Raw genomic sequence first — 25,226 nt, forward strand, 5'->3', positions numbered from 1 at the left:
GTTTTATAAGTATTGCAAATATCGATAGATGTATAGTTGGAGAAAATGTAATATAGAAAACAATATACTCTGAGAAGCAAATAAGACTGTTTTTCCAATCCCAGGCTAGACCGGTAAATACACAGTCTAACACCCAACAGTTATCCTCACAAAGGGTCTTGGTAACAGGGTTTGCCAGAATAGCCCAAGCCTGAAATCTTTATTGCATAGGCAGGCTTTTTCTCGCAAAAGGTCTAGAACTATGTGCTTAGGTTTTGGACATTTAGTTTTTGGATGTTTAGTTTTACAAGACCTATTTCCGGTTTTGCTTTCAACAATGCCAGTGTCCACAAAACTAGGGGAAGTAAAATATCATATGCTTCATCTTAGGGTAGATTTTGCCGAGGCTCATAACACTTGTGGCATGGCCCCCCACAGGAATAAGCTGCATAACGGTGCCTGGAACATGTTTAGCTACGGGCTCGTATATGCCGACGCAGTGGAGCCGCATCTTCTACACACCTAAGGCGGGATAAATCAGCAGTCCCTCTTCTGAAAGACACTTCAGTGCTTGTCGGTTTACATGTGACACTTAGATGGCTTTATGAACCAGCATTCAAAGGGGGTTAGAACGGGATTCGGGTAGCAAGAGCCTGTATGCATAAACCTGCCGGCTGCAAATTGGCCGGCTCGAGAATTCCATCACCCGATCTAGCATCTTCATTAATTCCGTGGGACACTCCGTGTGGTATATCTCTACCCCAAGGGTAAAATATCTACTTATAGTAATAGTAATACTGGTATTCTATATAATGTATACAGGATAAAGGAGGGAAGGATCGACCTCCTTATAAATACCTGACTCAGGACTTGATAATCACCCACCTCAATAAGGAAAACGGCACCCTAAAAATTGTTTTACCAATTGCACAACACAGAATACATTCAACGTTAGATAAATAAAAAAAACACCAACACACTGCCATTTTTATGACATGTGGCTTGGAAAATAAGAATTAAGGTCATGAAAAACGCGATAATGAACCGTTCAGGGGTATATTTAGTTGCAACAATTGCCAGCTAGAACTTAAAAGATCTTGGCAGAGTTAATCTGTTGCAAAACACCGTTGATAGCAGCAACATTGGTGGCCGAAACCTTACCCAGGTGGCAAATGTTACCGTAGTTAACCAAGATCTTACCAAAGCCAGCACTGCTGTACTTCATACCAATAGACCAAGTAGGAACAGAGCCCTGGGTAAGAATCTGGAGCTGGTTAGTACTCTTCATGAGGGTTTGCAAGCTGGAGGCAGACAACTTCTTGTTAGACTTGGCCGAGTTACCCCAGGAAACCAATTGCGTACCAATGTCACTGACAGAGGACTTGGTGATAATTGGCGGAGCGTATTTAGCGAGCTTGGCGTAAGAGTCACTGAGGGCGTTCCAGTCGAGGTTCTGCACGTAACACTGGCAGATACACTGAATACAGGCGATACAGTCATCCAAGACATCTTCACCGTATCCAATGCTACCGTCATCGCTGTCCAAGTTGGCCAGCTTCACCCAGCCTATCTCCACCGATATTACTTCATCTGCTCTTATAATTACTTTGCATGACACCATTCATTCTAATCTACTTTCCTTACCTTATGCAATCCTGTTTCCTCTTCTCTAGCTTGAATGATTGAGGCCAGTGCCTATATATGGCCACTACCACTTACTATGCAACATACTATGTAGCTTACTATGCAGCTTACTATGCATCCCTACTATGCAACACACTATGCAGCTTACTATGCATCCCTACCCTGTAGTCTACCTCGAGACTACTGTACTCAGCGTATATCAACCAATATTGTGCTATTCATATTAAATACCAAGCATCCATGTGGAGTAGTATTACAGCTACCGATATCATTAGATGAGTCAGGATTTTGCCACCCACCACGTGATCTTGGGAATGCAGGGCTATCTGGTTTGTTTGGATACGTTAATGTGATACGAAATGCACGGCGAGCAAACTCCTCGCACTGATGGACCAGAGCCCTGACAAACCCCATTGCCTGTGTTGCGTCCATCGCATCAGCTTCACTCTGACTAAATCCCTCAAACCAGCTAGCCAAATCCCTCGCAGACCCCACTAACCAGATTCTATAAGACTCAGAGTATCTACACCACGCTGTACAAACTTGTTGACCCCACACCTCCTTCGCTACTCTCACCAACATGGATACGCACGAAATTCCTCTATTTGGTGGTATCCTTCCGTTGGAAATTGTCGAGAATATTATTTCCTACCTACCGCTTCCAGCAGTCGCCGAAGTGATGAAATCAGAAAATGCCAGTATCGCCTCGGTAGCGCGGAGACGCTACTACTCGAGCATTACATTGGAGTTTTGGGAATTTGATGACCCACCATACGAAGATGGATTCTCTCATATTGGTGACGAGGTCCTCTATATGAAGCATTCTGAATTTGAAGCGCTAGTCAACAGCGATACGTTTGACCAGCTTCACATTGGGAAGCTTTTAATAGACGTATCCGCAAGTTTCGATTATTTTACATTCCTCCACGAAAAAGTGTTCACCAAAGCTTCTGCGGTCGTCACTAATGTCATTCTACGGTTCGGCGGACATCAGGATTTTTATGCAACATTCAACTGGAACTGGTTGCCACCTTCGCCCCTGGTGCAAAAGTGCATCCGAGAAATATCCGTTTCATACCCTTATATTAACCCAGAAATTCCACCTTTACCCTCCAAATTACGCAGGCTTGCCTTTCTAGAGAACTCTCGATATAGGTACCTGGATGATGATAGTGGCCCAACGATTATTTTTCCACCAAAGCTCCGAGAATTTGTTTCGGAGATTCCCTGGGGATCAATTTCAACGTATGCGGACCTCCCTTCAACTTTACAGAGATTGAAACTATCGTATATCTGGAGCTTTTCTGTCGAGGCGTTCAACAAGTTAAATTTGCCCAATTTGAAATTTTTGGAATTAAGAGTTATGTGCGGCATGCCAGAAACAAACGAGCAAATTGAATTTCCCTCGCTGTTGGAGAACTTGGGACTCTATAATCTTAAAATTACTAGCTTTGAACAACGGAACTTACCTCTGGGGTTGCAGAAGTTGTTTATCAGCAATTGTCCTTTAAAGAAGTTTCGTGTGGACACATTTCCGAATTCCCTTAAAGAGTTGATCCTAGACAAGACAGATCTTCCATCTTCCGAGATCAACATTATCAAGTTTACTTCGAGTTTGGTTTCCTTACTAATTACGCACACACGGTTATCATCACTAAATTTTGTCAACTCATCACCGGGGTCTTTAGAAATCCTCAACCTCCATGAAAATTCCCTTAGTCGTTTAAATGAAACAAATGAAGGTGAAGACACTTTCAGGTCACTCCAAATCAAGTTCCCCGAGAGCCTCCAGACACTTGATCTTGAATATACCGATCATCTATTTACCCTTTACTCACCAGGGAACCTTGTCTTCCCTTCGAGATTGAAAGATTTGAAGCTCGGAGGCACAAATATGAGGACAGTCAAAGAACTCAATCTTCCACCCACATTGAGTTCTTTAGATTTGAGACAAAATAATTTGGTATCAGTCGACGGGCTCAGTCTTCCACAGAAATTGACCCATTTAAACTTGAGCTCCACTAATCTTGAACTGTTCTCAAAGAAACTACCTGACAGCATTGAATCCTTGTCCCTTGAGAGTAATAAATTGACAGAATTGGTAAACTTCCGCCTTCCGGTGAATTGCATCAAGTTTAAAATTTCGTCCAATCCTCTTCTACGGATCCAATTCTCTAATGCAGACCACCAAGATTTGAAACTCCTAGATTTTAGTTTAGGTGGGGAAACCATTACCACGCTCCGTGACTTCTCTCCCCTCCCACAAAGTCTCGCTTCCTTGAGTATTTACTCTACAGAAGTAAACACCTTGTCGGGGATCCTGTTTCCTACAGGGCTAACTATCATACGTGCATATGGTAACAAGTTAACTTCGTTGGAAAATGTTGAGTTCCCGCCACTCTTGGAAGAATTGTGCCTCCAGAGAACTCAAATATCTAGTTTGGCCAATGTCCATTTTCCGAACAGTTTAATTAAGTTGGATCTTCATGATAACAAGATTACCTCAATCGATGCCATACAGCTTCCTCCAAAATTGAAGGAATTGAACTTGTCAAATAACGCAATTAGTGCTATTAACGAGTTGCAGTTGCCCGAATCGCTTGAAAGCTTGAGATTGGCGGACCAAAAGTGTGACATTCCGTTTATTTGTGTCCCAGCGAATAGCAACACGTTAGGGGGTTCCAATAAATCTAAGAAGGGCCTATCGAGTCTCGCTGGGTTAACCAAACTTCCGTCAAAGTTGAAATTCTTAGGTCTAGAGAAGAACAGTTTGTCCGAGGAGGCCGTTAAATGCTTAGAACTCCCAGCCAGCTTGACAGATTTAAGAATCGGAGGTAATATGTTCGACAGCGATTATAAGTGGAAAAGAGAATTCGAGCTAGCACACCCAGGGTTGGAAGTTTGGTGAGCTGGGATTGTTTTAGGACAGATCCTTTCTTTTTGGCGCCGACTATGATATAATGAATAACAAATGTGAGGCATTGGTGTAAGGAGAAGCATTTTTAGTATGTGGCGTTTAATGAGAAGTTATCTGACAATCGATGCATGCGTATTGAAATCCCTTGACTACACGTAGACGTATCCGCTTTACGCACCAGTATGGTAAACGGTACTGATTAATTGGAAACTTGAAACAGAAATCAACATTTGACTATATCATAAACCCATAGACTGTGATGTAGCAATTGTTAATGCTAAGGTGTTAACCAAAAGATGGTTTGTTTTTCCAACTTGGGCTGTCTTGGTGAGGGCAATATATACCAAAGGGTAGCTAAGGATAAATACTATTCATGGGCCAAATTCACGATATATATTAAACATAGGAAGTCGAGGTTGTTACGCCCTGGGTCATCGAATGAGATAGCCAGGCTCATACCGCCATTTTACACATGTTATGCTCCATGTGTTTTCCGCATTGTCACGCATCTTCTTACACTCCATTAAATCACTGAAATATTGACTGTGGTTGCATTGCTAAACATAATGAGGGGTTGTACTATACACTATTTAGCTCATAATAGAATATACACCATAAGAACCCTAATGAAGTGGTCTCTGAAACAGACTTTTTATTCTCTTTAGTCCTATCCCATAACTCATATTCTATTAATTCAGTCATCTACCCATTGTGTGGTATATCTCTACCTCAAGGGTAGAATATCTACTTATAGTAATAAGTAATACTGGTTACCTATATAATGTATATAGGATAAAGGAGGGAGGGATCGGCCTCCTTATATAGAATATTGATCCCTACCACGTGACAGCTACACGCTTACTACACATTGTGTGGTATATCTAATAGATCATGGCAGACAAAATCAGTTAGCTAAGAGATTTTCCGTAGACCCTCCGTGTGTTAGAAACTCGGACAGTCTTACAGAGAGCTCCGGTGCTGTATTATCTGTAACGTACATACCCACAAACTAAGGATATTGACATATACTAATCCTTCTTCTGGAAAGACCTTCTCTGGAGGGTGGCTCAGAGTGGCAACAACTTGAACTTCTTGGAAAAGAATCTTTCAATAATGAATCTTGGAACTATCGCCATAAGGGTTGGCAAAATAGTAGCCATGGTCCCCCTGTAGACGTTGAGTCTGTTGCTGCTGGATTCAATGTCGTCAGCAACCTTCTTGGCATATTCCTCGGCTGATATTGGATTATTGTCGACAGCCATCAGCCTTCTCTTAATAAGCGATACGTCAAGCTCAGGACAGGCGTAGACAGAGGTTTCTGGAAAAGGTCTGGTGTCGGCGATATTCGTCTTGACACCCCCGGTAATCACATTGTGCACCCTAACACCGAATGGTTTCATCTCCAAGTGCAAGACAGCCGCAAACTGACGGATTGCAGCTTTGGTAGAACCGTAAATGGAGCTCCACGGGAAGGGCATAATACCCGCAATGGAGCCAGTAAAGACGATGATACCCTTAACTTCAATCAAAAGTGGAGAAAGCTCACGTGTCATTCTAACCGGGCCAAGAACGTTAACCTGGAAACACTGCAACGCTTGTTCGTCAGTAACGTCTATCTCCGGGAAGGTACACGCTAAGTTACGTTAGTAATTTACTTCAAAGAAACTGGGCTGTATACGTACACTGGTCGGCATTATTGAACAACATGTCAAGTCTGCCGTTGGTCTCCTTTTCGATGTAAGCCTTAGCTTAACGCTTTCCAAATCGGCAACATCACAGGTGAAGGTGTTGACACCATACTTCTTTAATTCCTCTATTGGCTCCAATCTTCTCACACAGGCATAGACTTGGTAGCCTTTCCTGGCCATTTCGATGGAGACGGCGTACCCGATACCAGAGGAGGCACCGGTGATGACTGTGGTCTTTTGTTCAGGAATTAGTGTAGAAATTGAGTTATGAATCTAAAAGAATAGAAAAGTAAGGGTATAAAAATACAGTCCAAGGTCTAACGGGTATATGTGCTTGCTTGCGATTACCGATTATGCAGGAAATGGCGAGATTAAGCTTCGTGGCTTGTCGCACGGATGCCATGTCAAAGCTCGCATGTAAGGATTTACACTGCGGGGAAGTAAAACTCAGAAATTAAGTTTAATCGGATATAACTCCGCCAATTAAGGCAATCCGTAATGTGATGTTACCCATATGGTTTAAAAGAATACCCTCTCTTGATTATATATCTTTTAAATAAGGTAACCAACAATAGTCTCTCCTAGATAATGATATCTACTAGATATACCACACCAGCTACGCTGCTACGATGAATCGTTCGGAGAATTTAGTCTTCGGGATTATTCGCACTAAAATTCATAGCTAAAAGCTGAGAATTCTCTAATGCATACGTCATTTTACCATGAACTATAATAATGCAACCGCCGATATAGTTCAGATGAGAATTGGCAACTCTGATAACGTCCGTGTTTGAGCTTTCACGGTACTTTAAAAATCTACCCCCAGACACGATAACCTCCAGACTTGTCATAGCACGCTACTAACCTGACCCGACTATCAGTTCCCTTTCTGCCAATCACCGTACTTCTCCAACTTGCTTATCTCCACCGGGTGTCTCTGGAACACGCGCAATGCGCACAAATTTTCCCTAAACAGGAAAAGTATCCGGCACTCTAACGGGCACCAATTAGAAACCTAATGCAATGGAAGCAACAAACAAGCCCTTTTGCTTTATATGCAGGAAAGAAGAGTGCATCTGCCCCATTATCCGCCTCCGCCTGGTTGCTGGAAAGTGCTCAGCAGCCGTAATATCCTAGTAAGCTTTGGTATTTTCTACTTCGCTTAAACCTTGGGTCTTCACTGTAACCGGTTTTTCCTCTCAGTTATTCTTGTAATTAGATCATCCTTGTATCATGAAGTTATCCAATCCAGTGCTTTTATCCATCGCCTTGGCGTTTCCTGCCAGCACGGCCGCCACCCCAGGGGTGTTCAAGGTGGAGTTCAACGTCCACAGAGGGTCGTCGTCTGATTCTGCCGAGTTTGGAGCGTCTACCCATTTTTCCAAGAGAGAAGTTGATGGGGTGCAGGCGGTGCAGCTTATCAATGAAAATACTTTCTACTTGGCCAACTTGTCTATTGGGTCCAACGGCCAGAAAGTGGGGGTACAATTGGATACTGGTTCGTCCGATTTGTGGGTTACGGGTAGCGATGACTCGATCTGTGCCAGCGGTACTGCCAAGCGTGAGTTTAAGAAATGGCATAACACTGGCGGATACTTCGACTGCAGCATTTACGGGACTTTTGACGAGTCCTCGTCGACCTCTTTCAAGAGCAATAACACCGATTTTTACATCCTGTATGGGGATTACACGTATGCATCCGGTGGCTGGGGCTACGACACGGTTTCCATTGGGTCCTTAACCGTTGAAAACATGTCTTTTGCGGTCGCTAACCAGTCAAACTCAACCATGGGGGTCCTTGGGATCGGTTTTGCCAGCTTGGAAGCCACCTACTCCTCCGCCTTCGTGGGTGTAGAGCCGTACATGTACGAAAACTTTCCGATGAAATTGAAGAGCGAGGGATTCATCAAGAAGAATATCTACTCGTTGTACCTCAACCTGCAGAATGCCCCCCACGGATCTGTGTTGTTTGGCGGTGTAGACCACTCCAAGTACATTGGTAGCTTGGTCACCTTGCCAATCATCAACCGGTACACCAATTATACCACCAATCCTTGGACGACCCAAGTCACCCTCGACTCTGTCGCTTACGAAGGCAAGACCCTTCTGACCAATTCTACCGTTGCTTTATTAGATTCTGGAACCAGTTTAACCCAACTTCCATCGTCAGTGGTCAGTGCGGCTGTCTCCGCCTTGGGCTTGTCGTACGAAAATGATGTCCAAGCCTACACTGCCAAATGCGGTGCCTTTAACGACAAGAGCTTCACCTTCACCTTCGCTGGTGTCAACATTACCGTCCCAGCCTCCAATTTCTTTTATAGCTTGACCGACTTCGACGGCTCTGTCAGTAGTACCTGCGCCTTCGGGATAGTCGAATCCGATTTTATTGTGCTCGGAGACAGTTTCTTGAACGCCGCCTACGTGGTGTACGACTTGGACGACTACAAGATTTCTTTGGCCAACGCCAACTTCGGCGAGTCTTCCAACAGCGAAGATATTGCTGTGGTGATTTCCACCATTCCGGACCCTAATTCCGGTGCCTCTACCGGCACTTCTAACACTGCCATGGCCACCAACACTGGCAGCGTTTCCACCACTACTGCGGCCTCTTCTCTGAAGGGCAGTGGTGCCGGCCATATTGTCAAGCCTGGGGTATTTGCCGTTGTGGGATCTGTATTCGGTTCTGCTCTTTTGCTGATCTTGTAGACCTTCACGTCAACCTTTATTATTGTCTTCAACTTCTAATGTTCGACATCCTTCTCTTTAGATACTACATTCTTACATCTATATTTTTTTATAATCGTTGTATACACCCAAGATGTTGGACTTCGCGTGTAATTAGCTACGGTTGAGATGAATGGCGCTTAGGGCATATCCTAAACCAAGTCTATAGGTGTCATATAATTACATATAAGGAGTACGCAATGGCATTGTTGATATGGCAAGCCCCATTGAGAATATTCTTGTATTTTCCCAAGAGCAGCCGGCACCCTATATTCATATATGGATGGAAACTCGCCGTGGTGGCGGCTATAGTATTGCCAATTTACTACACACGCATTAATTCTCCTGATTAGCCATATGTGAATTTTTCCATCAACTGTCTTAAGATTCGGCCATTGGTTTATATGTAGTGAAACGTTTTCGTACGACATAACAGTCTCTAAGAACAATTAATTGAAGGTTGAGTGAATATTTCCTTTTAATCTCGCCAAATTTACCCAATACCATTTCCCGGCAGACAAGCTGAATGAGATATATTCAGCGCCGCACACATAAGTGGGAATTTTAGAGTTGGAGCACGTATATGAATTGCAACTCTTATTGGCGTGACTCGAAGTATGGCTGCAAAAATCTGGGTATAATTTTGAAAACCTTAGCACCGTTATAAAATCTCTGGGTCATATTTATTCGACAATGAATGCCTGGGTATGTATTATGGCTGATGTGCGAAATTAACTGGATTTAGTCAGCTATCGTTTGAGCTTAGCTAACTTTTGGTGTCAAGCTTAGGATGCCAAAAAATGCGAGGACCTGTCCCGTGACTCCGACTGTCCTCGTTTCAAAAAGGATCAGAGCCATATTGTCAGTATTACGATTAAATCTTTTATGTATTTAGTACGTTTGGATTTTATTTCAGGGATTTCCCTGCTCAAACCTCATTGTGAGTTATTTGTTTGATAATAAAGAGATGAAGAAATGATTTCAAGAGGGAGATTTTACCCGTATTTATATTATTCTCAGCAGTAATCTCACTCGGCGCAACCTTCGTTTCAGTTTGAATACCTTTGCCTTATACTCGTCTTGAAAGAAAGCAAGAAATATACATGTTGTAATGAAAAAGCTAAATAATAACATGACCTCAATTCATGAAACTTGTGGTTATTCAAACGGAGCGTGCCGGGGCTTTTCTATCGGTTAGCCATAATACTCTGTCACTAGCGAGAGATTTTGGGCGAGGAAAGACCGGGTAGATGTATGGAGTTTGCCTCTTATGGGACTCTTTGCTGAAGGGGCTTCTGCTTACAGCGAAACCAAGCCGGGCTTAGTCAGGGGACGCAGGGTGGGCTACTATAATTTTCTTGGCAGGCGGAAGGCTGTACATTCTCCCTCTGTTTAGGAAATTTGCGTAGATATAGAATACATTCTTTCCCGCTTCTTGTACACCTTTGAAGAGATCAAAGGGATGAGTATATAGGTCGTGAATTAACATTATCATTCATCTTTTTAAAATATTTTCCAATAGTCAGTCCAGTGTCCATAACGTGCAGGATAAATTGTCCCGTCGCCCCCCTCTTTTCGAAAGACCCTTAAACGACTAAGGAAAATTGCCCACCTGCGTCTTGGTTATGCAGGTGTGCAACCTTTATGACCCCGATAAGCTCTGGATTGCGCTCTTGAGACAAATGCCTGCATATAGCCTCTACCGCTACACAAGCTGAATCCGATAGCTACATACGCTTGCTACGAACCTACTATCGTATCTTACAAGCGTGTAACTTTCTATATAATTTTCCTGTTTAAGAAAAATATATTATTTAGCCCTATTGATATATCCTTACGGCTATTAGATGTCTCTGTATACCATGACTGCTCTATTTACTTGTCTACTCATTGTGATGTATCTGGTGGGTAGTAGACATTAGCTGACTGAGAGAATATCATCGATTGCTTGTGTATTAAATGTATATGCAAGAGGAGGGTGTGGAGGTCCTCGTATACCAAATGACCCTCACTCCCCTCCAGGTAAAGGGAAAGGTTTAGGTGACCTGAAGGATGTCAACGACACACGATGTGTAAACGCCTTTAACGCAAAGCATACCCGTCACCACCCCGGTAGGTTATACAGAATATATTTCGCACCATCCAAATGCTTGGCAGAAGTCTTAGCGGTGGAGTACAGAAATGAACTCCAAGATTCTTCATAGTATGTCAGAGATAGCCCCGGAGGCTTTCCGCTCCGGAATACAACTTGCTCTGTCTGTGACTCGAATTCATCACTGGGATTGTCTCATGTTCCCAAGGACCCAATTCAGCAATGATCAAAACTACCCTTTTGATCTCACGATTAAATCCCGTGAATTGGCTAAGTTCTAAAAGACTGCGTCAAGTCTGTAGGAATACCACTTGACGGTTTAAATCCTCGTCTGTTTCGGGTTTCATGTTTTGGTTACAAGGCAAATGTGCTGTATGGAGACAATCGTCGTTTTGTGAAACCGCCTAGCTGGAACCCCTCATTGATACCAAACTGCATCACTATGAGAATCTGAACTGTGAGGTCTTAATCTGAGCTATCAAAACAAATAACCGGTATTAAACCACCGTGAGCAGCTTGAGAGCTCCTATTGAGCTACATTTTCCTCACACTGTATTATAGCCCAAGATAATGTCTTTGCATCCCACGCTAGAAAGAAAATTAATGTGGATATGTACCCCGACACATTGACTAAGCAGTACGACTATTAATTGTAGTTTAAAGAATCTGCCACGGGAATAAGTAAATGTAAATACGATGGTTGGCTTACTGTGCGCTTCTGGTGGTAACAGTGGTAGGCGCTAAAGAGGGATTCATATAAATAGAAATTAAGGTAAAAGTAAAAGATCTTATCTAAATATGGTTTCGATAAAAAGTTTTGTGTAAATCTAGTTATTGGATTGGACTTATTTTATCCACTTTCGACAAATATTTTCGCCATCTGAGAGATCCAACTATCAAAATCGGTACCATCTTATGAGAAAAAACGGCACAGTTTCCCAGCACCGAGTTAAAAACGATCAATCGTGAGAAAAACCTATTTTAAGACGAGGCTTGTGTAATCTTTGCCCATATGCCAAACTATACCAGCGGTGCATGCGTCATGAGTCAAAGTCCAAAGATAATTTACTAAGTGCAGGTCGTCGAGGTTCAGGCCCATTGGTTACTAGATACTCTTAATGTAAATCCATAAGAAAACCCATTTATAAGCTACTCCTAGAGCTTTCTCAAGTCTAAGTTAGCTCAATAGTTAGATACTACAAGGTTTTATAATTGAAGTAAAATCCATAAGAAAATACACAAACTGTCCAGATGGAGACAAATGATCAAAGACTAGAAAAATACTCAACCACAGGAATTTCCATCGTCAACCTGTGACTCTTTTAGACTGGTCACTGGTTGATAATTTAGAATCTACCGTGGTGGCCGTGGTGGTGGTCGTGGTGGTCGTGGTGGTGGTCGTCGTCACAGTCGTTGCGGAAGTACTTGCTGATAGCATTGAACAAGCGAGCTGGCTGAGAGACAGCAACTGGAGCAGCTTCTGGCACGGCAACGGCATCTGGGGCAGCAGCTGGAGCAGCAATAACGGAGGTGGCCAAAGTGGCGGTGAGAATAGCGAGAGCAGAGAACTTCATTGTTGGAATTTGTTTTTTGAATACTGAGGTAAGAAAAATATGAGATTCTACGGGGGGACTACTCTTCCTTATATACTTTTTGTAATCACTTTAATTCATCATAGTTAGTTGCTTGGTTATATCTAATGTTCAAATTTAGCTAATTTCTATTTCACTCTTTGTTTCCCTGCATGTACCTGCAACTTAGCCTCTTGGTAGAGTGAAACCGTATAAGCCTGTCCCTCTGAGCCAGGGCCCAGAACTGTATATGCACTCGAAAAATCCCGCTACATTTATTTCACTTTCGGCCTTAACGAGGCCTCGTCATGGTTACAAGTACTCTATACAGAAAGATTTAAGTTCACCATACAAAAGTATCGTGTATAGCTGGTCGTTAGGATGTCTTGCCTTGGAATGTGGAACATGGGAATTCTTGGCGTGGTTGCGGTACATCCTATGGCCAATGAAAATGATTGAGATAATTGAAAAAATTTGCTGAATATGTATTGCGCGGGAACCGTACAATAACTAAGTGGAGGGTTGCCCAGTCCAGCTTATTATATAGGTAGTCTAGACCCAGCTGTTGTAATTGCTTGCATGGCCCTGACAGTGATCGGGACGGTGATATCCAATGAAGTCAAAATGTCTTGGCAATAAGCAAGGAACGCTTATAATCGCTCCATTATGACGAGTATAATTGAAGGCGGTCCTCATTGTCTGCGCGTTTTAAATTTTCAAGCACCAAGTGGTGTTTTGGAGAGAGAACTGTTTTACATTGCTACGCCAGTAGGGTCTGCTTAACCGAAGATGAAGTCATTGAATGATACTATTTTATGACCCCTTAGAGGAGTATGCACATATTTAAATACCGGCTATCACGGTCCATTGTTGTAAATCGCAATTTACCAACGCATTTGGAGTTTTGGTGGTGTGATAGAGCTAGTTGCGGTACGATTAATCAGGGAGATGAAACGGCTTTCCTGGCGATACATCATATACCGGTTCCCTTGTGCTGACTGTCTAAAACAGCTGTAGTCTAACTCGTATGTGACAATGGAGCGTTAGTTTTTGTCAAAAGTTCGTTGTTTTCTGTAAGGAAAGCAAATTTCCCGCATAGTGTAATAACCCCTGCATATGCGTACTGTGTGCGTCAGGCGGGCCCTTGATGCGTAGTTTATTGTTCAAGCTTAGTGCTCCATTGTTAGATGTCTCAAACATAATTCCAGAAGGATGTAGACTCAACTATATATTGTGTAAATCGTTGTTTCATGTTCGTATGAGAATCAGACGACCACAAATTCTAAAAATTAGCTCTTGATTTTAATTATCGCGTCTACGTGCCTGAAGCCGTGTCAGTCAAGGTGCATAACCAAGGAATTTCAATGCCAATTTCGGTTCAATTATCTCTATAAGTAATGCAGTTAACTGTGGCTTACAATATTTTTGAAAGGTCTCGTCTCTTGTGTCATACAAGTTGCCTTTCTAGTTGATTGCTATTGCCTAGATTAGACGAATTAGCTGAGCTCTCTGGTATCGATCTGCAGCAACATTTTTGGTTTTTCCCAACTGGGAATATCCATGAAACAAAAGTGCGACTTGGGAGAAACGATACGCAAGGGGGCGAAATTGTTTGACGGTTTTAAATCAAATCTATAGACCTGTCTCACATTTACAGAAGGTTTCATTAGGCACTATTCCGGATATGTGTTTCAGTTATGACCAGAACAAAGGCACTTCTATCGGGCACAAAATCTCTCTTGATATACCGGTTCCCACTACATCTTTATGAGAACATAAAAGCCTGGATTGGAACGGCGTGCGCAATACAAAGTTTTTAAGGGGCTGTCTGTGGCGTTTCGGCAAATGCCTCAGTAAGCCATAAGCACAACCAGTGCTGGTTTTCCTTCAAATCAACTTTTGGGGCAGTCTGTTGGAAATGCAAGGATACGTTAATTTCCACAGAATTATACATTAACACTCAAAAATTCAGGTCCCAGTCTGAGCGATATCTGATACGGGCTAAGAGAAAGTCGAAAAGCCATATCCCGGGCTCCGGACACGGTTAACGGCGTACACCGTACCTCTGTCTCTTCTGCTGTGTATCTAGGTTCTCTATATACAAAGCAGCCTATAACAATCACGTGGCGGATTTAAGTGACATGTATTGAACCTCCTCTTTCAGTATGTTATGCGGCAAACCGATCCCATCTCTTATGGAACGGGTGCTTTGCCATACGAAGGGTACCTCCGTTCTTACCTATTCACGCTGCGTGTTGTCATGCGGGTCAATCCAGGCAACGGCTGTAGACGGTTTTTTTCGCACCAGCGCTAGCAATTTCAGATCACCAAGACATCAAGATTGCCTTCACCTACCGTAAATAATTACTTAATATCCCAGATTAGTACCAGGTCTCCCTTCTAGAGTGGCAAGCACTGGTTACAGCATACTCGTTCTGTTTGAATATATCGCTCATAATGCTCCAAGGCTTCATGCATAAGCTACGCGCAGTCCAACTGTTAGCCTGTATATAGCCCGCCCCTTCTCCGCCTGCATATATCCGCTCAATGATTTGCCTTGGTTAAAATGCAAAACAACTCGCTGCAACACCACCACTCGGCAGATATTAAACTCACAACCATGGACTTGGTAACCAAACGACGCAGACGTATGGTATCGCCGGATAGACGAAAGAAGGTTACCCAGGCATGCGATTCGTGCAAAAGGCGTAAGCAAAAGGTACGTACCGAATATGACGGAGGAACAGCGGATACCGTCAAATGAGAGAATTAGCTGATGAGTGGATGACAGATAAAATAATCCGCGACCCATCAAGATGGAGGTGTACTGGATATCTAAGAGGGTTTGACCTGATTGATGCTAGGCGTAATCACACCCAGTATCGATCCAGCCTGGAAGGTGAGGTCGACCAAAGGCTATCCTAAACCATCCATTTTTCAAGCCATTCAACAAAAAAAACATGGCCCGAGACTCCTGGAAAAAACTGCATCTATATATTCACCCACGCTTAGAGACAATTTACTGTAAAGATAGCCCAACTATCCATCCCCACATGCCATTATCCCTTCATTATCCCTTCATTATCCCTTCATTCTCCTCTTTTTCTTTCAATACTAACCTATAGTGTAACGGAGGAGCTCCGTGTAACACGTGCGCCTCGCGCGACGTGGAATGTGTATACAGTGAGATTGACCGCCGGTCACTCAAGTCGCTCAAGACACATTCGGCGACACCGGTGCAGTCGCTGAACGAAAATTTTGCACACTTCCACTCCCTCTCACCCGATCCATTCCGTCTGGAGGTGGCAACTGTTTTAACCGCACCCTCATTCGACCCACCACGCGCCAAGTCGTACATACCCGCGAGTCTTCAACCGCTCTTGTCGTTTCCGATAGAGTACCCAGATGACCACGTACCCTGTTCTGACAATGGACTCTTTGCACACACGGGTTCCGGGGATACTGAAGCCGACAACGATGCGCACTCAGCATCTGTGCATAACCTCTCGATCTCGCGCATGGTGTCGGACACCGCCGGGAATTTCCGCTACATGGGCGAGAGTTCTACGCTCTCGCTCTTGTCGCAGACGCGCAAAATCTATCTCCGGGTATTGGGTCCGTCGCGCTACACGGACGACCCGCTGCGCATCCACGTGCACGACTTTCCGCACGCGCTCAGCAGTAAGCGCACGTTGCAGTTACCGCTCCGCGCCTTCACGGACCACCTCGTGCTCTGCTTCCAGGACTGCGTTAACGAGCTTCACCACATCTTTGACATGGCCTACCTCAAGAATGTACTCATCGAGGGCATCTACAGCGACCCCATCAGCGCAACGCCACGCCAGCTCTGTCTCCTCCACTTGGTGTGCGCTGTGGGTGCGGTATACGCGAACATCGCGCGCGACTTCCCCGGCAACATGGTGCCCGCGGAGGAGTTCTTCCAGAACGGGATCCACTTCATCCACCAATCGGTCGAAAACGGCAACTTGTGGCTCGTAGAGGCGTATACGCTCATCTACTTGTACTACCAGAGCGTATGTAAGCTCAGCACCGCGTGGGTCTTCCTCGGGACGGCCATCCGCTTCGCGCAGGCGCTCGGCATGGACAAACAACCCGTGAATGACTCGTTCGCGAACAAGAGCTACGCGCTCCATCGCCGCAAGTTGTGGCGCTCGCTCTACATCCACGACCGCCTCGTGTCCAGTCATTTGGGGCGTAACTTCACGATCGAGGACTACCAGTGGACAGACTACAACAACATCCCACCCGCGCAATGCGAGCCCGCGCTCGGCACCAGCGAGGCCAGCAAGATCGTGTTTCGCGAGCGATGTGAGCACGAGCTTCTCCGCGTGTGCCGCATCCTCGGCCGTGTGACGTACGAAGTGTACCTGACGCCACGCGTGGACGTGCGGCGCGCGCGGCTCCTCGCGGTGGAACTCAAGCTCTGGGCGATCCACCTCCCGCCGGACCTCCAGGTCCGTACGCTCCTCCGTGAGAACCGCAGCGGCTACTACACCGACTGCCACCCACTTCATCTTCTCCATTTGACCCATCTCCATGCCATCATGGTGCTCAGCCGGCCATTCTGCAACTTCCACATCCTCGCGCATTTGGGCTTTCTCCGCTTGAACCGCCGCTCGCGCCAATTTGAAGTCATGGAGATGTTCTACGAGGCGCTGTTGAAAGCCGCGCTCCTCACCATCAAGCTCTCCGAGTACATCTTTGAGGAAAATGTGCCGCCCCTCAAACCGCGCCTCTTGTTCAACTACGTGTTCCACTCTGGGTTGATGGTAGGCATGGTGTTGCTCGTGCAGCAGCGTGGGAAGCTGGAGCCGGCCGAAGCCTCAAAGTGTGACCTTCCCGTGGTACTGTGTGCCACGTTGGGCTCTGCGATCAGGGTGCTCCAGGCCTGGGCTGAGGTGGACCTCATCGCCAAACGGTACAGCTACATCTTGCGCGATATGCTTGAGGCGTTTGTTGCGGGAGAGTCCGTAGCAACGGCGCCTGTGACAACAGTTGATAGTAGAAATGGGCCAGACAAAAGCGATAGCGACGCTCAGGTTCCTCCTTCGTTGTTTGACAGTGCGGGTGCTAACGACCTCCAGACCATTGACGATCTCCTCGACTTCCAGAACTGGATCGCCATGGCGGACTCAACGACCCATCTGACCAACGGCCAGATCTACCATACCACCATGAGCCGCGTTAACAGTTCGGTTGAGCAGCAATATAGCAAGCCCGGGGCTGGGGAATCCGTGGTAACTGCCGTACCGGACCCTATATACCCGGGCGACCTGGCTAGCGACACCTCCGCCGAGTTGTTCTTTGTGGATATGAGGGACTTGGGCATGGCTGCATTCGAGGGTGCGTTTATGTTTGATATCGGTAACTAGGGAAATGTATTTTTCGGTGTTCTTGTTGGAGGAAAGGGGTAGAGTACAAGACCGGGTGGGGTTTCTGGGACGACTGACTGAGCGTTGGAACAGGTGGTCTGCCCAGTGTAGCAATGTTTAGAAACCAAGGGTGTTGATACCAGAAATTAAGTCCTGGGTCATCGCCGTGACGAGCTAATTGCTATAGGATCAATACGCGGAAATATTGGTTCTGTTTTGTAGTCTAGTTTGGGGCATTTCTCGCTTATTGAGCTGGATCTGGGAGACTCTGTCTAGTTCCATTCAGCTGGATCGATGGGCGTAAATGCTTCGCTAGAAAATACGAACAATATACAGGATTCCTTAGACATTCTCTGTAAAGCACCCCTAACGTCCATTGTCTATCCCAGACAATCCGTGGTCCGTTAAAAAAAATCCTCAAGCTGTCGTTGGGTGCTTTAAAATTGATACCAAGTTTTTCTGGCTTCCGACTTTTGATTATACTGTAACTTGCATTTTAACTCGCATTTGCATCAGACATGCATGCCGGAAAACATGGTGTTTTTCCAATGGCACCACTCCATTCGAACACAACACTTCGCTCGTCACGTTAGTACTCCCCCATCCATCAATGTCAGAGTTCCAGCGAAAACTATTCAAAGTTGAGACTCCCGGAAGGGGTGCGGAAAGCCTCGCGAGCTCTACCCCGGACGTGTATGTACGCCTCCACCTTATCGGGAATATGTGCTAACAACGCCAGGGCAAAGGAAGCCTACTTTCAGGTAAATGAGGTATACGAAGATCCACAGACTCGCATCCGGTTTCAAACTTTCTACACGCCTCCATCGGGTAACGGGCCATTGTACGTCTTCCACCATGGGGCCGGCTCCTCCGCGATGTCGTTTGCCCTTTTAGCTAGGGAACTTCGCGAGCGATGGAGAGACGATTCAACGCCGATTGAATGCGGTGTATTCGCCTTTGACATGCGTGGACATGGTCTTACACACGGCGGTGAGTCCTTGGACTACTCGCTTGCCCGTCTAGTTGCAGACTTTTCGTTCGTAACAAAAGAACTCTTCCGCCGTCACTTCAACGATACGGCCCATCCGTCAACCTTCCTCGTGGGCCACTCCTTGGGGGGAGCAATATTAACCAATGCAGTTTCCGCAAACCGGCTCGCACCGCTCAAGGTTACCGGTTTGGTCATGCTCGATATCGTGGAAGAAACGGCTATACGATCCCTCTCGGTCATGCCACTGTACCTCAAGACCAGGCCCAAGCAGTTTGCATCACTTGATATGGCAATAAAGTGGCACTTACGGACCAATCTCCTCCACAATTTCCGGTCGGCGCAGATATCTGTGCCGGCCATATTGTCTCGCGACGCTTCGGAGGGGTACTGCTGGCGGACCCGGTTGGAAGACACGGAGCCCTACTGGTCCTCTTGGTTCCAAGGGTTGTCCTCCCGGTTTGTTGCACAGACTCCCTCGCTGGCGAAGCTTTTGATCCTCGCCGGCCAGGATAAATTGGACAAGGAGCTCATGATAGGGCAGATGCAGGGTAAGTATCAGTTGGTGGTGTTTCAGGACTCGGGACACTTTATCCAGGAAGACTGTGTGTCCAAGACTGCCATCACGTTGGTGGAATTCAGCAAGCGCAATGACTTGTTGGGGTTTATGGACCAAAAAGGACCGGTAATAAAGGCGCTCTGGGGAAAGGTCAACTCTATTTGAGGTCTCCGGATTTTGTTTTTAGTGGAATGAATTACAACTGAATGAATTACAACAAGGCGGATTGTCATTTTCAAAGATTTATTATATATATGATAATCTAACATGTGTTTCGTCGAATATGTCTAAGCTATTGTTGATTTGTAATATCTAAATTAGTATTTATACCGAGCAGGGATATACCGTGATATATATCTATGTCCAACTCTTTATATGGCTAAAAAAAAGTATATATTTTGATTTAAAGGGAAAATTCACATATATAATATACGACTGGGTTGACTAAAATGTACAGCCAAAATATTTTCAATCTATAATATCTGGATTCACCCAACAATATATACACTTACAATATGTATACGCCGTGGTTTCGATATCTATGTGCATGGTTGAACTTAAAGCTATGATGTACCTATATGCACCTAGCTGCTCACGGTCTCCTGCGCCTGGACAATACATCCTGCAAACCTTCAATCCCCGGAGTGCTCCATGTACAATTATATTCCGGTAACTAAGCTGGAATTTGGGGGTGCGGAACTGCGAATAGCCGTCTGTGAAAAGCACTCACGAAACCTTGGACATGCGCAGCAACACTCTTAGCCATGACGTGCTTGTTATATTAACAGGAAAATCCAATCTGCAGTGGGAAAAGGATTCAGAAATACAACCCGTGGCACATATGGCCTACCCTTTACAACCATGTGTTTACCTATGCTATCGGATATACACAAATAACGGTGAACAGATCCAGCCTTAAGGCCCATAAACAGGTCTCAATTCACCAAGCTCCCCGCGCAGAACCCACCTACGCACGTTCGTGTGATAAGCTCTAGTGCCCCGCGCGTTAATAGTCAAGGTTTCGGATATAGTATTCGATACCGTCGTAAATCCGCGACCAGCCGCATATATTCATTAATTTACTTTATTTAACCGTCGGAATAATGCTGTTCAGTGAGATATCGGGCTTATTCTAATGATTAATGTTCCAACCCCTAAACCAAGTGAGGGGTTTGCGTTACAAAATATCCAGTTACATTAATGCAGCTTATAGCCGGTATAGAGGCAGCGGAAATATGCATCTTGGGGTATGAATACATCTCCCGCGCAGGAGTTCCAGCGTTTTAGTCAAAATGAGTATATGAATCTCTCTCGCGCAGAGCACTTCTTCTAATATAGCGTTGGGTTCCTCACATCCAACTAGAGATGACTATAAAACGGCTGGCCAATCCTTTGGCTTTTCAACCTCAAAGTTTATCAGCAAGTTTCGCAGTTCTATACCAAACTAGACACTATGACCGTTGATATCATTCACTACGATGCCATTGTCGTTGGTGGGGGCTTTGGCGCCGTCAGATCTTTATACAACCTTAGAAAGGCCGGCTACAACGTTCACGGCTATGAAAAGGGCTCCGCTATCGGTGGTGTCTGGCACCACAATCGTTATCCAGGCGCTAGAGTTGACTCGGACATCCCGATCTACCAATTGTTTTTGGAGGAGTCATGGGATGTATTCAAGTTCACTGAGTTGTATCCGGGATGGAAGGAAATCCAGGCTTACTTCAAGCACGTAGACGAAAAGTTGCAGATTTCCAAGGACTTCACCTTCAACTCTACTGTGACGGCTTGCCACTGGAATGATGCCTCCAATAAGTGGACAGTCACTTCCCAGTCCACCGATCTTGGAGAGATTGTCAGTACTGCTACCCACATTGTTTTCTGTACTGGTTTTGCTGCTAAGAAGATAATTCCACAGTTCAGGAACCAGGAAGGGTACAAGGGCCAGTGGTTCCACACCGCTGACTGGCCATGGTCTGGCGTCGATATCAAGGGCAAAAAGGTTGCGGTAATCGGAACGGGTGCATCTGGTGTCCAATTAATCCAGGAAATCGCCTCGGAAGTTAGCTCATTGACCGTATTCCAGAGAAACATCAACACGGCCATCCCGATGAGGCAGCGCAAGTTGACCCCTGACGCCCCAGAGAACAACAAGAACTTTGCTGAGACTGAAGCCGCCATCAAGAAGAGCTCTGCTGGTTTCACCTGGACCAACATTCCATACAGGTACACTGATTTGATGCCAGAGGAACGTAGGGAGCAGTTGGCCAAGATCTACGAGACCGGCGGGTTGCGTTTTGTTTCCGGTAACTTTTTAGACGCGGTCACCAACAAGGATGCCAACAAGTATTGTTATGAGTTCTGGAAGGACTCTGTACGTGCCAGAGTCAAGGACCCAAGAAAGGCCGAGCTTTTAGCCCCAACCCAGCAGCCATACTGGATCTTCACCAAGAGACCATCGTTGGAGCAAAACTTCTACGAGGCTTTCAATCAGGACAATGTGGATATCGTGGATTTGCGCAACGACTCTATCGTTGAGTTCACCGAAACTGGGATCAGGACCACTACCCAGGAGTTTGACTTTGATATTGTCGTTTTTGCCACTGGCTTTGATGCTGTTACTGGTGGTTTTACCCAGGTTGATATCAGGGGCCAAAATGGTCTCAAGTTGAGCGACAAGTGGAAGAACGGCACCTTTACCCATTTAGGAATGACTATTGCCGACATGCCGAATTTCTTTTTCATGTACGGTCCTCAAGGCCCGACCGCCTTCTCCAACGGCCCAACGTGTACCACCATCCAATCTGACTGGGCGTTGAATGCCATCAACCACGTAAAGAAGAACAACTTGAAGTACATTGTCCCTAGTGCCAAGGCCGAACAGGAATGGAGAAAGAGGGTGAATGATTTATGTGAAGCAACCTTGTTTCCAGAAACCAAGTCTTGGTTCATGGGCTCCAATGTGGAGGGGAAGACTATTGAAGCTTTGAACTATATTGGTGGGATTAAATCGTACGTCGAGCTAATCGATGATGCCGAAAAGGACTACAGCAGAGATTTCATTCTTGTCTAGACATGTGCTGGATCACGGCACTTTTATCCTGTCCTGACAGTTAGGTAACTCTTCGCAGAGATTAACGCCGATGTTTTAATATGATTAATATTTCATGTCCGCTGTAGATTTTAACCCACCGGGTTGTATGAGTGGTAAATTTCAATAGTTTAAAAACTATTGACTAAGCATCATCTAGGTTTCATCCAAACCTATGTCGACATTATTATTTGAGCTCTAGCATGGATGTAAGCTTTTTAATTCTTTTTCCTGATACACACGTAAGAATACGAATCAGGATTACCTCTACGGAAATCGCTACAGTCTTTGGGTACTAACGGTGAATCAGAATTTTCAGAGGCCTACATCGATTACAGGACCAGACAACAAGTATTAGTTGAGGCGTTAGATGGGGGTTTGTGTTAGGAACGTATTAAAGTACATTCTTCACTTATATGAACACTTCAAGTACTCAGTTATATCCAGGAACTAGCCAGCGACAAGCAAACAAGGTGCAATCAAGACACCGGTACTCACAAGGCATTTGAAACCTATTCATTAATGACAACCTTCCCCCTGTAATACAAGATAAAAGTAGTGAAACGAGATCCATCAATTTCAGAGCGAAAAGGAAAAATAACGAAGAAAAAATAGGAAAAAAAAAGATTATAGATAAACACAGTGAAGCATTAGCATCACCGGAGCTGAATACAACTATGCATTCAAGTTATAACCCTCCAAAATCTAGCATCCAGTCGCTCGATTGCTAACACACACTTGACAGTCCCCGTTGCCATGCGCGTGTCCACTAACGTTGTTCTGGCATGAGTAACTAGATATGCAGTGCATCATTAGTTCTCCAGCTCGGGTTATAACAAGGTTACCTGAAATGGGTCTACCTGGACCAAGGGTTATGTAACAGTTGTTTTTCTGTTGGGCCCTACCCGGACCGTAAGTTTGACTCGGGTCCAAACTGTCCGCAGCGTCCAAGCAGTCACAGGTCCAAACTATGTGAGTTGAACTACAATCGTAGTCAATTGCTTAACCCACCCGCAGCCGTGTTTCTTCAACCATCCCTCTAATAATTGCCTGCGTGGCAAATGCTACCGATGGAGGCACGTCAGACATCACATTCGTATGATTCCAGGAGCTAAAGTAGTCCTCAGTGATCGACTGCCATTCACCAGCCGGCATGAAGTTTAAATCCTCGATAGTAGCGGTCTCATTGTATTCATTGGCTCGTAACACGTCAAAGAACGTTACCAACATAATGGCATCATAGAAGTGGTTGTTCGCAAGCGCGGTGTTAATAGTTTCCAGTACTTGATCGTAATCACCAAACGCTGAGCCTTGATTGTCGCCGGCGAACTGCGACATCATAGCCAATATTCCACCAGTGGTGAAATTAGTAGCAACATCACGCTTAGTGACTAGAGAGTTGTTGGCGGCATATATATCCTGAAATATAGGTGTCAGTATCTGCACTGGTATTGTCGTGTGGATAAGCATCGCGGTTACCACCTAGTTGTATGATTTTTAGAGGAAGGCGAGGTGACCCTTATATACCACTAGGATAACCATATCACACCACTTCGGAAAAGGGAGGAGTTGCAGGACGCGTATAGTAACCTCTAATGCGAGCCATTCTTTTATTTATTATCCACGCTGAAAACATCCAATAGGTTGGTACGCTCAAATATCTCTCCTTTCATGGTGAGGTTATCCGTATAGATAACCATTGAGTTTCAGAACATTGCAAGTCCGGATATTCGACCCCCCCCCCCCTCGTTACATGTATGCTTATTGTGGGGTTGCCTCGCCGCACCGGTTTGAAAAAGCCCTCAACAAATGCAGGTTCATTTGGCGGGTTGCCATTAGGAATATTTCCGCAATATTCGCTTGTTAAACTTCCAAAGCCCCCCAGGGAGAGAATAGTAGCCCAACCAACCAGGGAAATAAAATGGTTGTACTCATTCAGACAGTCGTTGTTGGTCGATATCTTATCTCCGATAGAATTATGGTTATACATCTTTCATCGGACATTTCGGTATCATATCTTCCTTCAGTATATAAACACATCGACTCCTCCTCGTTTCATGTATATCTCACGGATGGAAGGAATTTTCTTTTAGCCAACAGTATTTACTATTACCTACTAGGTATACCACACCGATGGTGGCTTCCAGTTGATATAGATAGCCTATGCTTTCCACCGATCGGTGCAACATTTACCCGTCACGTGGTTTATATAGAGTTGCTACCAGGAACGTTCAAGGTATGCGTATTTACCGGAAACTTCATGGTCTCAAACCGACTTACTCCTGCCGGTCAAGACGCAAGGGCACGTGTGGCTGGTGTTGGTGGAGGCTCGGGAGATTGCCTTCCATGCATTTAGCCTCCCAACCTTATCGCTATATCTCTCGGCGGGTGACTCGGAAAGATCATCGACGCTGAAACTTCCCAGAGCCCATGGTCCTTAACATTAATGGCGTCCGTATACAAGTGTCAGGGAGTACACTTTAAACCAAGTTCCGCTTTTCTGAGTGAGCGCGATCACTTACAGACAGAGCTAGTCGTCTAAACTTAGCAATCCAATTAATATACCGCCACTAGTGCCTAGAG

At 45.1% G+C, this 25,226-nt stretch overlaps 10 protein-coding genes across 10 annotated transcripts; 6 read left to right on the forward strand and 4 right to left on the reverse strand.

The window, feature by feature from the left end:
- Window positions 1-1,066: 1,066 nt before the first annotated feature.
- BABINDRAFT_10070 (uncharacterized protein) lies at window positions 1,067-1,600 on the reverse strand (the record flags this gene model as incomplete). The annotated part of the gene is made up of 1 exon (XM_019126671.1): window positions 1,067-1,600. The coding sequence occupies one exon, from the start codon at window positions 1,598-1,600 to the stop codon at window positions 1,067-1,069; it is 534 nt and encodes a 177-aa protein (XP_018982750.1).
- Window positions 1,601-2,049: 449 nt separating this feature from the next.
- Window positions 2,050-4,654, forward strand: BABINDRAFT_163449 (uncharacterized protein). The gene has a single exon (XM_019129918.1). It carries the CDS (start codon window positions 2,204-2,206, stop codon window positions 4,529-4,531), a length of 2,328 nt encoding a protein of 775 aa, XP_018982751.1. The 5' UTR covers window positions 2,050-2,203; the 3' UTR covers window positions 4,532-4,654.
- Window positions 4,655-5,607: 953 nt separating this feature from the next.
- Window positions 5,608-7,079, reverse strand: BABINDRAFT_15427 (uncharacterized protein; the record flags this gene model as incomplete). The annotated part of the gene is made up of 4 exons (XM_019127263.1): window positions 5,608-6,173; window positions 6,223-6,288; window positions 6,336-6,455; window positions 7,073-7,079. 4 exons carry the CDS (start codon window positions 7,077-7,079, stop codon window positions 5,608-5,610), a joined length of 759 nt encoding a protein of 252 aa, XP_018982752.1.
- A 299-nt stretch (window positions 7,080-7,378) lies between these two features.
- On the forward strand, window positions 7,379-8,986 carry BABINDRAFT_163450 (pepsin-like aspartic protease). Its single transcript, XM_019129919.1, has one exon. The coding sequence runs from the start codon at window positions 7,462-7,464 to the stop codon at window positions 8,932-8,934; it is 1,473 nt and encodes a 490-aa protein (XP_018982753.1). The 5' UTR covers window positions 7,379-7,461; the 3' UTR covers window positions 8,935-8,986.
- Window positions 8,987-11,749: 2,763 nt separating this feature from the next.
- Window positions 11,750-12,618, reverse strand: BABINDRAFT_10074 (uncharacterized protein; the record flags this gene model as incomplete). The annotated part of the gene is made up of 2 exons (XM_019126672.1): window positions 11,750-11,784; window positions 12,402-12,618. 2 exons carry the CDS (start codon window positions 12,616-12,618, stop codon window positions 11,750-11,752), a joined length of 252 nt encoding a protein of 83 aa, XP_018982754.1.
- Window positions 12,619-15,211: 2,593 nt separating this feature from the next.
- Window positions 15,212-18,342, forward strand: BABINDRAFT_163451 (uncharacterized protein). Its single transcript, XM_019129920.1, has 2 exons — window positions 15,212-15,334; window positions 15,741-18,342. Exons 1-2 carry the CDS (start codon window positions 15,236-15,238, stop codon window positions 18,006-18,008), a joined length of 2,367 nt encoding a protein of 788 aa, XP_018982755.1. The 5' UTR covers window positions 15,212-15,235; the 3' UTR covers window positions 18,009-18,342.
- A 272-nt stretch (window positions 18,343-18,614) lies between these two features.
- PPE1 (carboxylesterase-mitochondrial 37S ribosomal protein YmS2) lies at window positions 18,615-19,780 on the forward strand. The gene is made up of 2 exons (XM_019132213.1): window positions 18,615-18,701; window positions 18,748-19,780. The coding sequence occupies exons 1-2, from the start codon at window positions 18,619-18,621 to the stop codon at window positions 19,718-19,720; spliced, it is 1,056 nt and encodes a 351-aa protein (XP_018982756.1). The 5' UTR covers window positions 18,615-18,618; the 3' UTR covers window positions 19,721-19,780.
- Window positions 19,781-20,896: 1,116 nt separating this feature from the next.
- BABINDRAFT_163454 (flavin-containing monooxygenase) lies at window positions 20,897-22,695 on the forward strand. The gene has a single exon (XM_019129921.1). It carries the CDS (start codon window positions 21,009-21,011, stop codon window positions 22,623-22,625), a length of 1,617 nt encoding a protein of 538 aa, XP_018982757.1. The 5' UTR covers window positions 20,897-21,008; the 3' UTR covers window positions 22,626-22,695.
- Window positions 22,696-23,645: 950 nt separating this feature from the next.
- On the reverse strand, window positions 23,646-23,984 carry BABINDRAFT_10078 (uncharacterized protein; the record flags this gene model as incomplete). The annotated part of the gene is made up of 1 exon (XM_019126675.1): window positions 23,646-23,984. The coding sequence occupies one exon, from the start codon at window positions 23,982-23,984 to the stop codon at window positions 23,646-23,648; it is 339 nt and encodes a 112-aa protein (XP_018982758.1).
- A 354-nt stretch (window positions 23,985-24,338) lies between these two features.
- On the forward strand, window positions 24,339-25,115 carry BABINDRAFT_98219 (uncharacterized protein). Its single transcript, XM_019133025.1, has one exon. It carries the CDS (start codon window positions 24,565-24,567, stop codon window positions 24,997-24,999), a length of 435 nt encoding a protein of 144 aa, XP_018982759.1. The 5' UTR covers window positions 24,339-24,564; the 3' UTR covers window positions 25,000-25,115.
- Window positions 25,116-25,226: the final 111 nt, after the last annotated feature.

Source organism: Babjeviella inositovora (genome assembly GCF_001661335.1).
Source record: "Babjeviella inositovora NRRL Y-12698 unplaced genomic scaffold BABINscaffold_15, whole genome shotgun sequence".
Lineage (NCBI taxonomy): Eukaryota > Fungi > Ascomycota > Pichiomycetes > Serinales > Babjeviella > Babjeviella inositovora.

What these genes read in the sequence shown, in the direction of transcription:
- BABINDRAFT_163454 (XM_019129921.1), top strand. Translation starts at nt 21,009, where the DNA reads ATGACCGTTGATATCATTCACTACGATGCCATTGTCGTTGGTGGGGGC.
- BABINDRAFT_163451 (XM_019129920.1), top strand. Translation starts at nt 15,236, where the DNA reads ATGGACTTGGTAACCAAACGACGCAGACGTATGGTATCGCCGGATAGA. An exon ending in GCAAAAGGCGTAAGCAAAAG is followed by an intron (nt 15,335 to 15,740) that starts GTACGTACCGAA and finishes ACTAACCTATAG; the next exon opens with TGTAACGGAGGAGCTCCGTG.
- BABINDRAFT_163449 (XM_019129918.1), top strand. Translation starts at nt 2,204, where the DNA reads ATGGATACGCACGAAATTCCTCTATTTGGTGGTATCCTTCCGTTGGAA.
- BABINDRAFT_163450 (XM_019129919.1), top strand. Translation starts at nt 7,462, where the DNA reads ATGAAGTTATCCAATCCAGTGCTTTTATCCATCGCCTTGGCGTTTCCT.
- BABINDRAFT_98219 (XM_019133025.1), top strand. Translation starts at nt 24,565, where the DNA reads ATGGTTGTACTCATTCAGACAGTCGTTGTTGGTCGATATCTTATCTCC.
- PPE1 (XM_019132213.1), top strand. Translation starts at nt 18,619, where the DNA reads ATGTCAGAGTTCCAGCGAAAACTATTCAAAGTTGAGACTCCCGGAAGG. An exon ending in GCGAGCTCTACCCCGGACGT is followed by an intron (nt 18,702 to 18,747) that starts GTATGTACGCCT and finishes TAACAACGCCAG; the next exon opens with GGCAAAGGAAGCCTACTTTC.